The sequence below is a fragment of the Biomphalaria glabrata genome, chromosome 1 (genome assembly GCF_947242115.1).
Source record: "Biomphalaria glabrata chromosome 1, xgBioGlab47.1, whole genome shotgun sequence".
In the NCBI taxonomy this organism is placed as follows: Eukaryota; Metazoa; Mollusca; class Gastropoda; family Planorbidae; genus Biomphalaria; species Biomphalaria glabrata.
Genome location: NC_074711.1, coordinates 84,567,212 through 84,580,455, shown reverse-complemented (window position 1 = coordinate 84,580,455; position 13,244 = coordinate 84,567,212). Strand labels below are relative to the sequence as shown.

The following is a 13,244-nucleotide window of genomic DNA, read 5'->3' as shown; positions in this document are numbered from 1 at the left end:
ATGCCTTGATCTATATATACGAGCTGTGGCAGAAAAGTAATGAGACTGATTTCTTATTTATCAAAATTATTGGAACGTTGGGGCACAGCATAAGATCTGTTGACCACCTTTCTCCATTCCTTTCTGCATTTTTCCTTGGATAGAATCTCTTCCAATGACCATTCTTTTATGCTGTTTTCCCATCGCTTTCTCTGTTTGCCAATTCTTTTTTTTTCCCAGTAGGCCTACTGTTCCCTGAAAGAAGGTATTGCGAGCCTTGAAGACCTTGTGATATGGCCATAGACTTTTTTTTCGTTTTTTAACAGTAGTTAGCAGGTAATTGTGAGGTTCCAATCGCTGTATTAATCATGTAACGTTTCTAATATCTTCGTTAGTGAGGCGGTCTATGTATGTGATACCTAGCTAACCTAGGATCTTTCTGTATCATCTCAATTCTATTGCAAGGATCTATAATTTCTGCAGTCAGCGTCCAAGATTCGCTAGCATATATTTTTAAAAAATGTGGCCATGACCAAAAGCACATCAGTCTGATTTTAATGCTTTTCCAGATTGTTTTGAGTTTTGCAAGTGCCGCTATGGACTGTATGTCAGTCTGGCCAGTTGTTCAATCAGGTTTGGTTCCTTCATCTGAGACGATATTATAGCTCCGAGGTATTTTAATTAACTATTGACACTTGTCAGTTTTTCTCCTCCAATGTTATCCCCTTCGAAATAGTTTCCCTTGGGCGGCTACACATCGATGGAGACGTGTTGGAAGTCTTCAGCAGGCCCGTTACTCTCTTTTGGATGTTTTCTCAAGTCCCGAATAGCATATGAAGCCATTTGAGGAACTTATACAGTTTAGGAAAAAGTCACAGGGGTTAAGGTCTGGTGAATGGGAGAGGGGCTGGTTGACCAAACCCCACGGGAATGTTCGAGAGTTACAAAAATTATGTGACTGAAAATACGTTTTAAATATAGATATATTAATTGTTATACATAATGATTTCGATAAAGATCTTAATATCTAGAGCTAGGTCATGGTTAATATCAGGGGTGGGCAACCTTTTTCCATCGAAGGCCGCATTAAAAAAAAATGAAGCATAGTCCTAATGTTATTTAATTCACATTTATAGGCTATATACATATAAATTTATTTTTTTACACTTCTAATGAAGAATTGTAACAAGAGTTCGCAAATTTTAAAACTAATTTTACCAATGATTTTTACATTAGACCAGTGGCGTCACCAGGGGGTGCGGTCCGCACCCGGTGACACCCGTTAGGGGGGTGACACCCAAGTAAAAAAATGCACTTTGGTAATAACTGACAATTACAAAAAATTAACAACAAAGTTTTCAATCGTTTCTATCCATTTGCTTATCTATGGCGTCATGTGTAAAAGGATTTTCACAATTCAAATTGAGAACTTTTTGAGCCAAAGGAACAAACAACACTTTTACAAAGGGGAATTTTATAAAAAATGAGATCGTTAAAGACGATCCCAGTGAACTATAGATACATGTAGTAAACAACTGAATATTCAAATTTAACAGACACTTATTTTATAGTTGTTAAACAATCAAATAACGTAGGTAATTGTAAACTATATGTATTACAGCACAACAAACAAAGGGAAAAAAAAAGGATTTTTAAGGGGGGGGGGGGGCGGGGTGACACCCAAGGCTGATAGCACCGGATGACACCCACCCAAGTGACGCCACTGCATTAGACTAGTCTCTTTTATATCACATTTCACCACAAATGTACAGTTGTTAACTACTTAATTTGCAATTGTGTATTTTCAAACAAGAAAATGATTGTTCAGAGATATATGTGGACCCAAATATATATATGGCTCCTTTTGTCTCGAAAGGCAATGGATGCGCCCAAATGAGTCACTGGTTTTGGCTTAATCTTGAGACGGGGCAGAATCTGGTGTGGCTAATCAAGCCAATTCTAGAACGGCAGACTTTGCCACAATTCGTACATGTGTATGCCTCTGATTTAGGGCTAGCAGACAGGGCAGCTTTCTTTTTATCCCTCTTGATTAAAGCCGCTTCAATTCTTTTGTTCTCAGCAAGGGTTGTCCCAGCACGCACAGTCTGTCTCCATGCACTCCGGTCTTTGGCTATGTTTTCCCACATACTTTCGCTGATGCCTGAGGCTCTCATGTCTCGCTTGCAGACATCTCTATATGTTAGTCTTGGGCGGCCCTTGGGTCTGACTCCTTCCACAAGCTCAGCATATAAGATATCTTTCGGGATTCTGCCATCTGGCATGCGGGTGACATGTCCGAGCCAGCGTAATCTTCTTTGTGTCAGGAGAGCATACATGCTGTTCATATTGGCCAATCTTAAAACTTCCTGATTGGAGACATGGTCCCTCCAAGAGATGCCCATTATGCGTCTCAGACAGCGCAAGTGGAAACTATTCAATCTGTGCTCTTGGTACATGTATGTTGACCAGCTCTCACTGCCATAAAGGAGAGTGCTCACAACACAGGCGTTGTAGACTAGGATTTTGGTCGCTGTGGTCAATTTACCATTTTCCCAGACGCGCTTGGAGAGTTTTGCCAATGCTGTGGTAGCTTTTCCTATCCTTTTTGTCAGCTCGATGTCTAAGTCTAGGTTACTGACAATTGTTGAACCAAAGTAGGTAAATTCCTGCACCACTGAAAGGGTGTGGTTCCCAATTTGTATTATAGGTATTTCTGCGACGTCTTGTGCCAGGATTTCGGTCTTGGAGAGACTTATAGTAAGGCTAAACTCTTGACAAGCAGCTGCTAAGGCGTTCACTAGCTTCTGTAGACCTCCTTGTGAGTGAGATACGAGTGCCGCGTCATCGGCAAACAGCAGCTCCCTTATCAAGATACGACGCCTTTTCGTTTTGGCTTTAAGACGTGCCAGGTTGAAGAGCCTTCCATCAGATCTGCTATGGATGTATATTCCGTCTTCCAGGGATTTAAAAGCACTGGATAGTACGACTGAGAAGAAGATGCCAAATAGTGTAGGGGCCAGTACACATCCTTGTTTGACACCGCTCTTAATGGAGAATGGCCTGGAGGAAGAACTTTCAAACTGAACGGTGCCCTGCATATTTTCGTGAAAAGCTGACACTAGTTTTCTTAACTTATTTGGGCAGCCGATTCTCTCTAGTACAGCAAACAGACCGCTTCTGCTAACAAGGTCAAAGGCCTTGGTCAAATCAATAAATGCTATGAAGAGGGGCTGCTTTTGTTCTCTGCTCTTCTCCTGTAGCTGCCGAAGAGAGAAAATCATATCTGTTGTAGATCTACCTGCCCTAAAGCCACACTGCGACTCTGGATAAACACGATCTGCCAGGATCTGTAATCGCTTTAGTAATACTCTAGCAAAAGCCTTTCCGACTATGCTAAGCAGTGAGATGCCTCTGTAATTGTTACAATCAGAGCGGTCGCCTTTATTTTTATAAATTGTAACAATGTTGGAGTCTTTCAATTCTTGGGGGACCATTCCTTGTTCCCAGCACAAGCTTAGCAGTTCATGGAGTGGTTTGATTAGGGCATGTTTTCCAGCCTGAATTACTTCAGCAGGAATGCCATCTCCTCCGGGTGTTTTCCCATGTGCAAGCATGTCAATGGCAATGCTCAGCTCCTTTACTGAGGGCGTTTCGTCTAATTCCGTCAAAACTGGAAGTGATGGGAAGTTGGAAACAGCATTTGGTGAGATGGCGTTTTCAATCTGGTAGAGTTCTGCATAGTGTTCAACCCATCGTTCCATTTGCAGCTCACGATCGCTGATGATTGAGCCATCTTTTGACTTGAGCGGAGCACACTTGCTGGTGTGAGGTCCAAAGGCTTTTCTCATGCCCTCATATAGTCCTCTTATGTTACCACAGTCGGCACAAGATTGAATATCTTCGCATAGCTCCTGCCAGTATTTGTTAGCACATTGTCTCGCTACTCTTTGGGCATTGTTACGTGCAGCTCTGAGCCTTTTTAAGTTGCTTGGGGTGGGATCCTTCTTGTAGATTAGCATGGCTGCTCTCTTGTTCGTAGTGGCAGTTTCCATTTCTGGTAGACTAGCTTCAAACCAGTCTTCGCTTTTCTTGGTTTTGTTTCCAAAGACCAGTGATGATGTTTGGTAGATTGTATCACGCATAAACGTCCAGCTTTTTTCTACCTCAGTCACAGAGAAGTTTTTAAAAGCTTCCTCTAATTTGTTCTCAAATTCGGTGCAAAGATCAGGATTTTTTGTGCTAGTAGTATTCAGGCGTGATTTTCTTTTTCCCTGTGATGTGTGGATCTTAGTTGGCAGCAGTCTTGTCCGGCAGGACACTAAAGTATGATCAGTATCACAATCCGCGCTTTGGTAGCTACGTGTCAGCAGTATATTTCCAATGTCCTTTTTTCGTGTCAGTATCATATCCAGCTGGTGCCAGTGCCCAGACCTAGGGTGCCTCCATGAGACACAGTGCTGTGGTTTTGTTCTGAAGTATGTGTTGGTAATGCAGAGCTTATGGTATGTGCAGAATTCTAGCAGTCTTTGTCCGTTCTCATCCATCTTTCCGATTCCAAAAAGCCCAAGACAGTCTGGCCAGGTAGTGTGATCTGATCCTACTCTGGCATTGAAGTCACCTAGAAGGATCATATGTTCTTTTTGAGGAATGTTTGCAATGGCTTCTTTGAGGTCTTCATAGAACTTATCTTTGTCCTCCTGAAGCGAGCTTAGTGTGGGGGCATAGGCACTAATTAGAGTGACTTTTCCAGATGCTGTCATCATACTTATGCTTAGTAGCCGTTCCGAGCCACCAACTGGAGGGACTATCATGGGAAGAAGACTGTTCTTGACAGCAAAGCCCACACCATGTATTCGAGTCTCATCCTGTGCTTTCCCTTTCCAAAAGAAAGTGTAGTCAGTCTCGCGGAGCATGCCGTTTTCGGCCAGTCGGGTTTCTTGCAGGGCTGCAATGTCGATATGTAGCCTTTTTAGCTCGTTGTTTATAACTGCCGTCTTCCTTGCATCGTCGATCTGCCTTAGATCATCAGTGAGACCAGGACACATTGTCCTGACATTCCAAGTGGCCAGTCGCATGACAGGGATTTTCTTTTTCAGTTTAATTTTTCTTCTTTTGTTGCTTGGTGCAAGTTTCCAGCCTACTTGTCGTTTTAAACTAAGCTCTAAGCACCCATTAGAGCAGGCAGGCTGTGGCGGATCAGCACCTAACTGACTGGGGGCTGCCCAGGTTGAGGCGGGCGGTAGCTGATCAGTGAGGCGCGAAGACCTCTCCCACCGTCAGAGACAACCCGTGGCGTCCATACATTACGCCAATCAAGTTGGACTTATAACCCGTAACTGTTGTCTCCCGTGTTGTTTTAGCCGCTTTGCAGCAGCACCAGAGTTTCCTCTCCGGGGCGCATTCCTGGGCCTTGGATAAAGGGGTCATGGGTGGCCCATGCGTCATGATCCCTCTCTCGACCTTGCTGATGTGATCCAAAGGAACGCATCGCATTACATTTGGCACCAACTCAGTTGCAGAAGCTGCCGGAGGGAATTTCGCAGCTGATACTCCCAACGCCTAAGGGGCTTCACTCCTGATTTCTCCTCGAGGTTGTCTCCTGAAGCCTCAGTACCGCAAGGCAGCGTGGGTTTGAAGTCAGAGTACCCCTCTCCTAGATGAACTGCCTTACTAGGCTGACGAGCTCCATCTGCCCGAAGCTCCCGGTTTTGTGGCGCCAGGTATCCGCCTTCACCCCTTCACCCGGCGGCGAAACTGGACCCAAATAATGTGAATGCTTAGCAGCAAAGTCTTATTTTTAATAAATATACATATATATAATATATAATGTGTGAGTAAATTGCTCCGGCGGGGGGCATGTGGTCCGCGTTTCGTAATTTGCCCACCCCTGATCTATATAGATCTAGATTTAGTAGATCTATTTCGGCACACACTTCCGGTTACAACTTGTGTCAAACAAATTAACGTAACGTAAAATGACTTATTTGTAACTTGATGTAGTCTAGACCCTTTACTAATCTAGAGTAGTCTAGATCTAAAAGTAGAAATGTAAGTGATTGTAGAATCAATTTATTTTTTTAAAATTCAGTATATTATAATATTACCATCTAGATCTATTCTAGATCTAGGACTATGACTAGGTGACGTCGAAGTCTACTTTGAAACTTTCCTGAGAAAACACTAACTTAACTAAAACAGTGTCAGTGAGTTACACTTAAAGTTAAAGTTAAACTTCAAGGGAAACTCCGATGGTTTTGACTATGTTTAAAAATTATAATTTGTGTTTTGATTTACAGATAATGAATATATTATTCTTTTTTTTAATTTGCAATAATAACTTTAATTAAAAAATAAATAGTAATTGATGTTTTTCTGATGTAATTTTGATTATTTTCCAAAACGGTGAAAGTGATGTCACACAGACCTATTAATTTAATCTATTCCCTTACTGTATAACGAAAAACCATACAGTACATTCTCGTAAAATAAACATATATCTTCGTCTATGCAGTTAGATCCAGATCTTGTAAGCAAAGAAAAAAAATGCGTGATAAAACTAGACTTATATGCTTGACTAACCAAGCCGGCCAAGGCAGTGTGTATTTTATCGCCTGACCACTCAACACACAATTAACACTATATTCTTCTTGTCATGACTGACTACACACGTAGTCTAGACTAACCTTACACTGACCAGTTTGTTCAAATCAGTCAGACACGCGATTTATTTACTTCTTGGGACAAAGAGAGGCTTAGATGAAATTATTACTTTTTTCTCGAGTTGGTTATCCTAATGCTTTTAGATCTATCTCTATATAACTGTACCATAGCATAGCTCTGGGCCTGGGCTAGGCCGTCACTAAGCCTAACAGCTACTGTAAGAATGAAGCGATACGATTGGTTAAATTTAGTTTCCTTTTCAGTATTGTTGAGGGAAGTGACGTATTACATGCCTAACCTAAAAACAAAATCGCAAAGAACCCCGTTTTTTTTTTTAAATGTCAAGAATTTACTGTCTAATTTATTAAATATAAATGTTTCTAAGCATTTAAATTTAATAAAAAAATGGTAAAATGTTTACTTTTACAACTTTTTACGCAGAATTTAAATATGTCAATAACTCAGATTTGAAAAACCATCAGAGTTTCCCTTTAAGTCTAAGACAACTACTCAATTTGATCTCTAGACTACCTACTACCGGCTCTGGTCTGGGTGTCTACTGTCTACCTGCTGTCATCTTCCACTAATGCTTAATAAATTAAATTATTAATTTATTGATGTTATTTCATCATCTAAATTCTAAAACTAAATATAAATCTATATAATCTACTGTTTTTATTACGAAAATTTTTTTTTTAAAGATGACATTTGAATTGCATGTGTTTTTGCCAGTCGGCCTTTGTAGCACTTGTATTGGCCTCCCTGGGAGCGCTTTCTTGCACACAACTCCCCGTACAGAGGTTGTTTGGGAAGGTGTTTTTCTGGCATGCGGACTACATGTCCCGCCCATCGAAGTTGGGACCTTTTTACTGTTCCATTGATACTGTTCATGTTGGACAGCTTTAAGATTTCTGTGTCTGGTATGTGGTTGGACTAATGCACCTTATGGATACTCCTCAGACAGCGTAGGTGGGAGGAGTTAAGCTTTTGGTGTGACAGGAATATCGGGTCCAGGACTTGCATATAGGAGTGACTGGAGGACTACAGCACTGTAGACTTTCAGTTTTGTGGATATGCAGAGTCCTCTCCATTGCCGCACTTGTTCTTGAAGTCTGCCAAAAGCAGCACTGGCACGAGCAACACTGAAGTCAACCTCATCATCTAGGTTGGCGTTTGTTGATATGATGCTTCCCAGATAGACAAATATAATACATCAGATCATAGATGCCACAAGAATACATTTCTATTGGGAACCTAATTTTTGTTTTTGGGGGGCATCATAAGTTAAAGTTTTGTGAAACACTATTCTAGATCTAGAATAGATATTTTATAATGTTAATGTTTATTTTACATGGTCAGCCATTCATCCTCTTATTCTTTCTTACCCCCCTCTCTCTCTCTTTCTGAGTGGTATTTGGCTACAAGAGGGGACTTGAGTTTGAATCCTGATATGTCGACTACTGATTTTTGCTTAAAGATTTGACTAATGCTGAGTTGTGTTGCTGAACGCCTCAAGTCAGCGTGAAAACATTCTCCCAGAAACTCCATTTCCTTACATGTCCACAAAATAAAAGACATTTGATCAAATCACACTGCGTTTAAGAACATGGAAGATTCTCAGTATAAAAGCAACAGACAAAAATGATGCACACAACTGTAATATAATGTATAATATGATATGTATGTCTTTTGACTGTTGAGTTGTTTGATGATCAGAAGATGCATGGATTTAGCTGTGCAGGCGTATTACAATGTTAGCTGAGTTTGATGTACTTAAACAAACAAGAAGGACATGTACAAAGTTGAATGAACATGAAATAACAGATGATCAGTAACCAAAGCTTTAATGCAGAATGCGAACATTCTAGTCTCTATTGCTATGTAAGATGCTCATTCTTTGAAAGCCACGTGATTTCTCTTATCTCTAATAAGCTATCTAGTCTTGATTTCATTTGTGACATCTTCTTTGCCACGTTCGCCTAAGACCTAAGGTGTGTCAGTACAAAATGGTCTACCATTTATAATGTAGTCATTATATCTAGATGAGTGTCCCTAAATCGAATTTCACATCGTAAAAAAAAATAATTTTTTGGGGGGGAAATGAACATGTAATGCTACATATTTTCAGAGTATTCATTTCATGTTATTTTTCTTTTTGTTCCAGTCCACCATGGTGAAATTTGTTGCCACAACAAGTCTGTTTAAATATACCTGGGAACAAGTTGCAATAAGTTTTTGGCAGCGTTATCCCAATCCTAATAGGTTTGTTGTTAGTTTAACTTGTAAATGAAGTTTCAGAATAATTTTTCCCTCTCATTATCAAGTATCATTTTAGTTTATGAAAAAAAAATGCAGCTAAACCTTATATATGAATAATGTTTAATCTGAAATGATAAGATATTGTCTATTTGGCATAGTTAATTGATAATTCAAATTGTGATGTTTTATGAGAATTTTTAAATGCTGGGGGGAAATTGCTATTGAATTGTATGATTAATGAAGTAAAATATATAAAAAAAAAACACATCTGTGACATATAACTATTCAAGTTTGTATGTCTATTTGTTACATATGTTAAATTTAGCAACTAGCATTTCTTGTGATAACACTTATGAGGTTAGTACATGAAAGACAGATGTTTACCTGAATCCACTTTACCAACAATGGCAGCAATGGCAGAGTGTTTAAATGCTTGATATCTGAATGAAGATCTTTATGATAAAATCCCATTGAAGGTGGAGATTTTTAATTCAGGATTTTAGGAGGTCCTGTATTCATTCAAAGTACTTGACATCATTCAAATTAAGTAAGGCAAGGAGTCTTCGTACTCATCATCCTAACCATGCTGCAGTAACAGGTGTGCTACGCACCATCTGACACTAGGGTCAGAATCTGTTTTTCTCCCAATAGCAGATATAATTTTAAAATTCAATGTATTGCTACCTTAGCTTAGATCCTGTGCCAGATAATTTTGAAAACATTGAAAGCTTAAATTACACTAGTATATGTACACCAACTTATACAGTTATTGAGCTGAAAAATATGAATCTATCCCTGACAATAAATTATAACACTTTTTTTTTTCAGTAAGCATGTACTGACTGAAGATGTTATCTCGCGTCAGATTGATGGGGACAAAATCATCTCAAGGCGTATGCTCACCAAGACCAATAAAATCCCCAAGTGGGGAGAGAAGTTGGTGGGTCAGAACAAGAATGTATTAATTGTGGAAGAGTCTGTTGTCGACATGTCCCAAAAAACTGTTACTACTTACACACGAAATTTAGGTCTTCAAAAAATCATGGTCAGTAGAACTAGGATATTAAAGTATTGAAGAAATAGATTTTTTGCTGATTTTTCTTACACGAACAAATTAGTTGTTAAAATACATTGAAAAAAAAATTGATCTTTGAGATGTCCAGATTTCTGTTTGCCAATTAGCTAGCTAAAAATGACTTGTCATTTCATGACTTTAAATTTACTGACTGTTGTGAAGGAAAACAAGATCAGGAATTATAAAGATTACTTGAAAAAAATGATATTTTAAAATTGAAAGATTTGAAGACTTTGGTGCAGTTGTCTTTTAATGTGGACTGCTAAGTAGCGAAACCATACCTGCTGTTTGTAAAAAAAACAAATCCTGTAATCCTCTTAAAAGTAGTCCTATATAGTTATATTAACTAATTTCTAAACTTGCCATTATTGACCATTATGTACTGCTGAATAAACTTAAAATATATTATGGCTTTGGTTAGTGAGTTGGAAACTGCATGTTAAAATTATTTAAATAAATGTTTTTAAATACCGGTATAAAGATTGTTGTTCAATTGACATGTTTAATGACAGGCTTAACTTAAGTTTCTTATATTCATTTTTATTTCAGAGTATTGAAGAAAAATGTGTTTATAAGATCAACCCAGAGAATCCAGCATGGACGATATGTGAAAGAACAGCATTTGTCTCCTCTTGTGTGTTTGGTGTAGCCAGTGCCTTAGAAGTGTTTGGTGCAAAGAGATTCCAAAGCAATGCCAAAAAAGCCACTCAGGGTTTAGACTTTGTCCTTACATCATTATTCCGATCGGATCATCTCAAAGACCACCCACTACTTGTGAGCACAAAAATAAAAGACACGGCACGCAAAGCAGCTGAGATGGCCAAATCCAAAGCACCGCCCATTTTATCAAGAGCATCTTCAACTTAATAGCTTTGACATTGACTTTTAGACATTTGTAACTCGTAAATGGCATCACACAGCAAAATGTCTCAGAGTAGCAAAGCTGACGATATGTTATTGATGTAATGGCAATATTTCCTAACAGTTTTTAAATACAAATAGAAATTAATCTCAGGCATAAGTTAATGTATTGATTAACCCTTTAACCATATTGATTAACCTTATTGCATTTTAACTTCATAGTTTGTCCTTCTACCTATTCCATTGAATTGGACTACATCTGAAAGTACCATTTTAGTGAGTCACCTGCTGTGTGGAGTATTTGTGCCATGGGATAAACAAAAACAGTTTATTAAATGAATTATTTCTGAATGAGAATATCATTGACGTTGGTAGATAAAGTATGAATTTTAACAAAGTGTTCTGAAAGATAGACATACTGTTCCAGAGTGTAGACTAAGGCAGCTTGTTTTAAATGCTTGAATAATATTATGTGAGAAAAGGTTTGTTTAAATCCACTATAGTCTTTATAATTACTACTTACAATGTGAAATCTAATAAATTAAGATAGCTTTTAATCCCTAAAAGCCAGTCTCTAACTTTTATATTATTTTTTTTAAAGAAAATTTCATTTGGACAAAAATTATTATTAAAGAGTATTAATTTAAATCTTGTAACTTGAATACATTTTCAATGTTTGTAATAATTGTTTTAATTATTTTTTGTTTCTCCAATAATGTTTTTAACTTTTAGCTAGTTAAATAAATTTAACTGTGCTAAATGTAGTATACTCGTTGGTATGTCTATTATATAAAGTATCCTCTAGTGGAAGATATGTTACTTTGTTAGCATTGACCATGAGTAAGGTAAGTGTTTCACAATTTTTCTGAGTTAATGAATTTTTGCCAAAATGTATTTTGTGATTGAAGATGTATACAAGGCAAGCAGATATCAGCATTTTTTAGGTACATACCATAATAACATGTATTAAAACAAGTAATATTAATTGATACACCTGTATCTACTTACAAATTTAGTTTTTTTTATATGACTCTATGTAGTTGATAGCATTCGACAAAGATAAACCTTCTTAGTCACTGCCACTTTTCATATATATATATTTTTGTTAGCATTCCATTTCACTTAGCAATGTTAACATTGAAAGAAAGGGTGGAGAATTCAGATGATAAAATGACTTCAATATCATAATTATTATTCTTAGTCAGACGGGCTGATGTAGTACCATACAATAATACATTTTGTTATTGAATACCAAATAACCAATGCCAGGGTTTGCTTTGATGGGCATGTTTTTTTTTCCCCTCCCAACAATTCATTCAATATTTGAGATCTGAGTGTTTTAGAAGCATGAGTGCCAATAATATAGGAATTTATGCTTGAATAGTGATTGTTTGCTAGACACATTACACCTTCATATTATGGTGTCTTGATAAGAAGAAAAATTTTACAGATGTCCTTTAGTATTGCAGACTTGAAAAGCTGACACATTTCCTGTCAACACATTCTTGAGGCAACTTCTGGTTGATTACTTTGGTCTAGCTTGACATTTTTGTAATGTTTGTATATTTGAATTACAATTTCTTTTTTATTTCTATTCTCCATTATTCAAGTGCTTTAATTTTCACCTGTGAAATAATTTGTGATTGATAAATTTGATCCTTTTGAAACAGCAATGACTTTTTGTGTGTGTCTATCTTCCCATAAGTGATATGTAGCATGTGGTATGGTATGTGGTCTGTACTGTTGTTTTGGTGATCCCTGATTCAAACCCTGCCCATTGCCAACAAGCAGGAAGGGTTGAGCTAGGATGTAGGAATGTCTGAAACTAACAAGCCCAAGTACTAATAGTTTTGAATAACGACTGTTACGATACATATCTTTGATGTACATGATGTAACGATATATCGGGGATTTCTTATACATGGTGGAAAACTAGATTGAAATAGCAAACTTGTTGGTGAAGCTAGTGTACAAACTGAAGGAGGTGCTGATAAGCTTGTTTCAGATGCCCATGTATTAGGTCATTTTTACAAAACTTATATAGATCTAATATCAACTCACTCTTGTCTGGCATAAAGTTTGTACACATTATTCCTCCCACACCTGATCTCGGATCAAGCTGAAATTTTGCACAATTATCTCTTTTACCTAACAAAAAAAGAATCAATAAAAAAAATTAAGTCAATTAGATAATTAACTATTGTAGTGGTAATTAATTGTTGTTTGGTATATAATAAGGGAAAGAAATTGTACTTCACTGATGTGATGGTATAAGTTGAATTAGTCCCCTTTATATTTAAAGTTTGAAACTAATAATACATAACTATAAAAATTAGTATTTTCATAAGCTATTCTCTAGTACAGTGGTAAGTGTATTGGAGTGAGAAGGCTAGCGCCCTCAAGTTCGAAT

At 37.6% G+C, this 13,244-nt stretch overlaps 1 protein-coding gene across 3 annotated transcripts; it reads left to right on the top strand.

The window, feature by feature from the left end:
- Positions 1-5,886: 5,886 nt before the first annotated feature.
- LOC106064187 (PRELI domain-containing protein 1, mitochondrial-like) lies at positions 5,887-12,507 on the top strand. 3 transcript variants are annotated; one of them, XM_056018261.1, is made up of 4 exons: positions 5,887-6,027; positions 8,804-8,901; positions 9,727-9,943; positions 10,523-12,507. In XM_056018261.1, exons 2-4 carry the CDS (start codon positions 8,810-8,812, stop codon positions 10,838-10,840), a joined length of 627 nt encoding a protein of 208 aa, XP_055874236.1. In that variant the 5' UTR covers positions 5,887-6,027; positions 8,804-8,809; the 3' UTR covers positions 10,841-12,507. The 3 variants fall into 3 exon arrangements, with proteins under 3 accessions (XP_055874236.1, XP_055874237.1, XP_055874238.1); XM_056018262.1 differs by lacking the exon at positions 5,887-6,027 and adding an exon at positions 6,094-6,182; XM_056018263.1 differs by lacking the exon at positions 5,887-6,027 and adding an exon at positions 6,160-6,178.
- The last annotated feature ends 737 nt before the right edge of the window (positions 12,508-13,244 follow it).

Bases quoted from the DNA above. Each gene is read 5' to 3' on its own strand.
- LOC106064187 (XM_056018261.1), top strand. From the start codon at position 8,810: ATGGTGAAATTTGTTGCCACAACAAGTCTGTTTAAATATACCTGGGAA. The intron at 8,902-9,726 runs GTTTGTTGTTAG...TTTTTTTTTCAG, and splicing joins CGTTATCCCAATCCTAATAG to TAAGCATGTACTGACTGAAG. The intron at 9,944-10,522 runs GTCAGTAGAACT...TTTTTATTTCAG, and splicing joins TAGGTCTTCAAAAAATCATG to AGTATTGAAGAAAAATGTGT.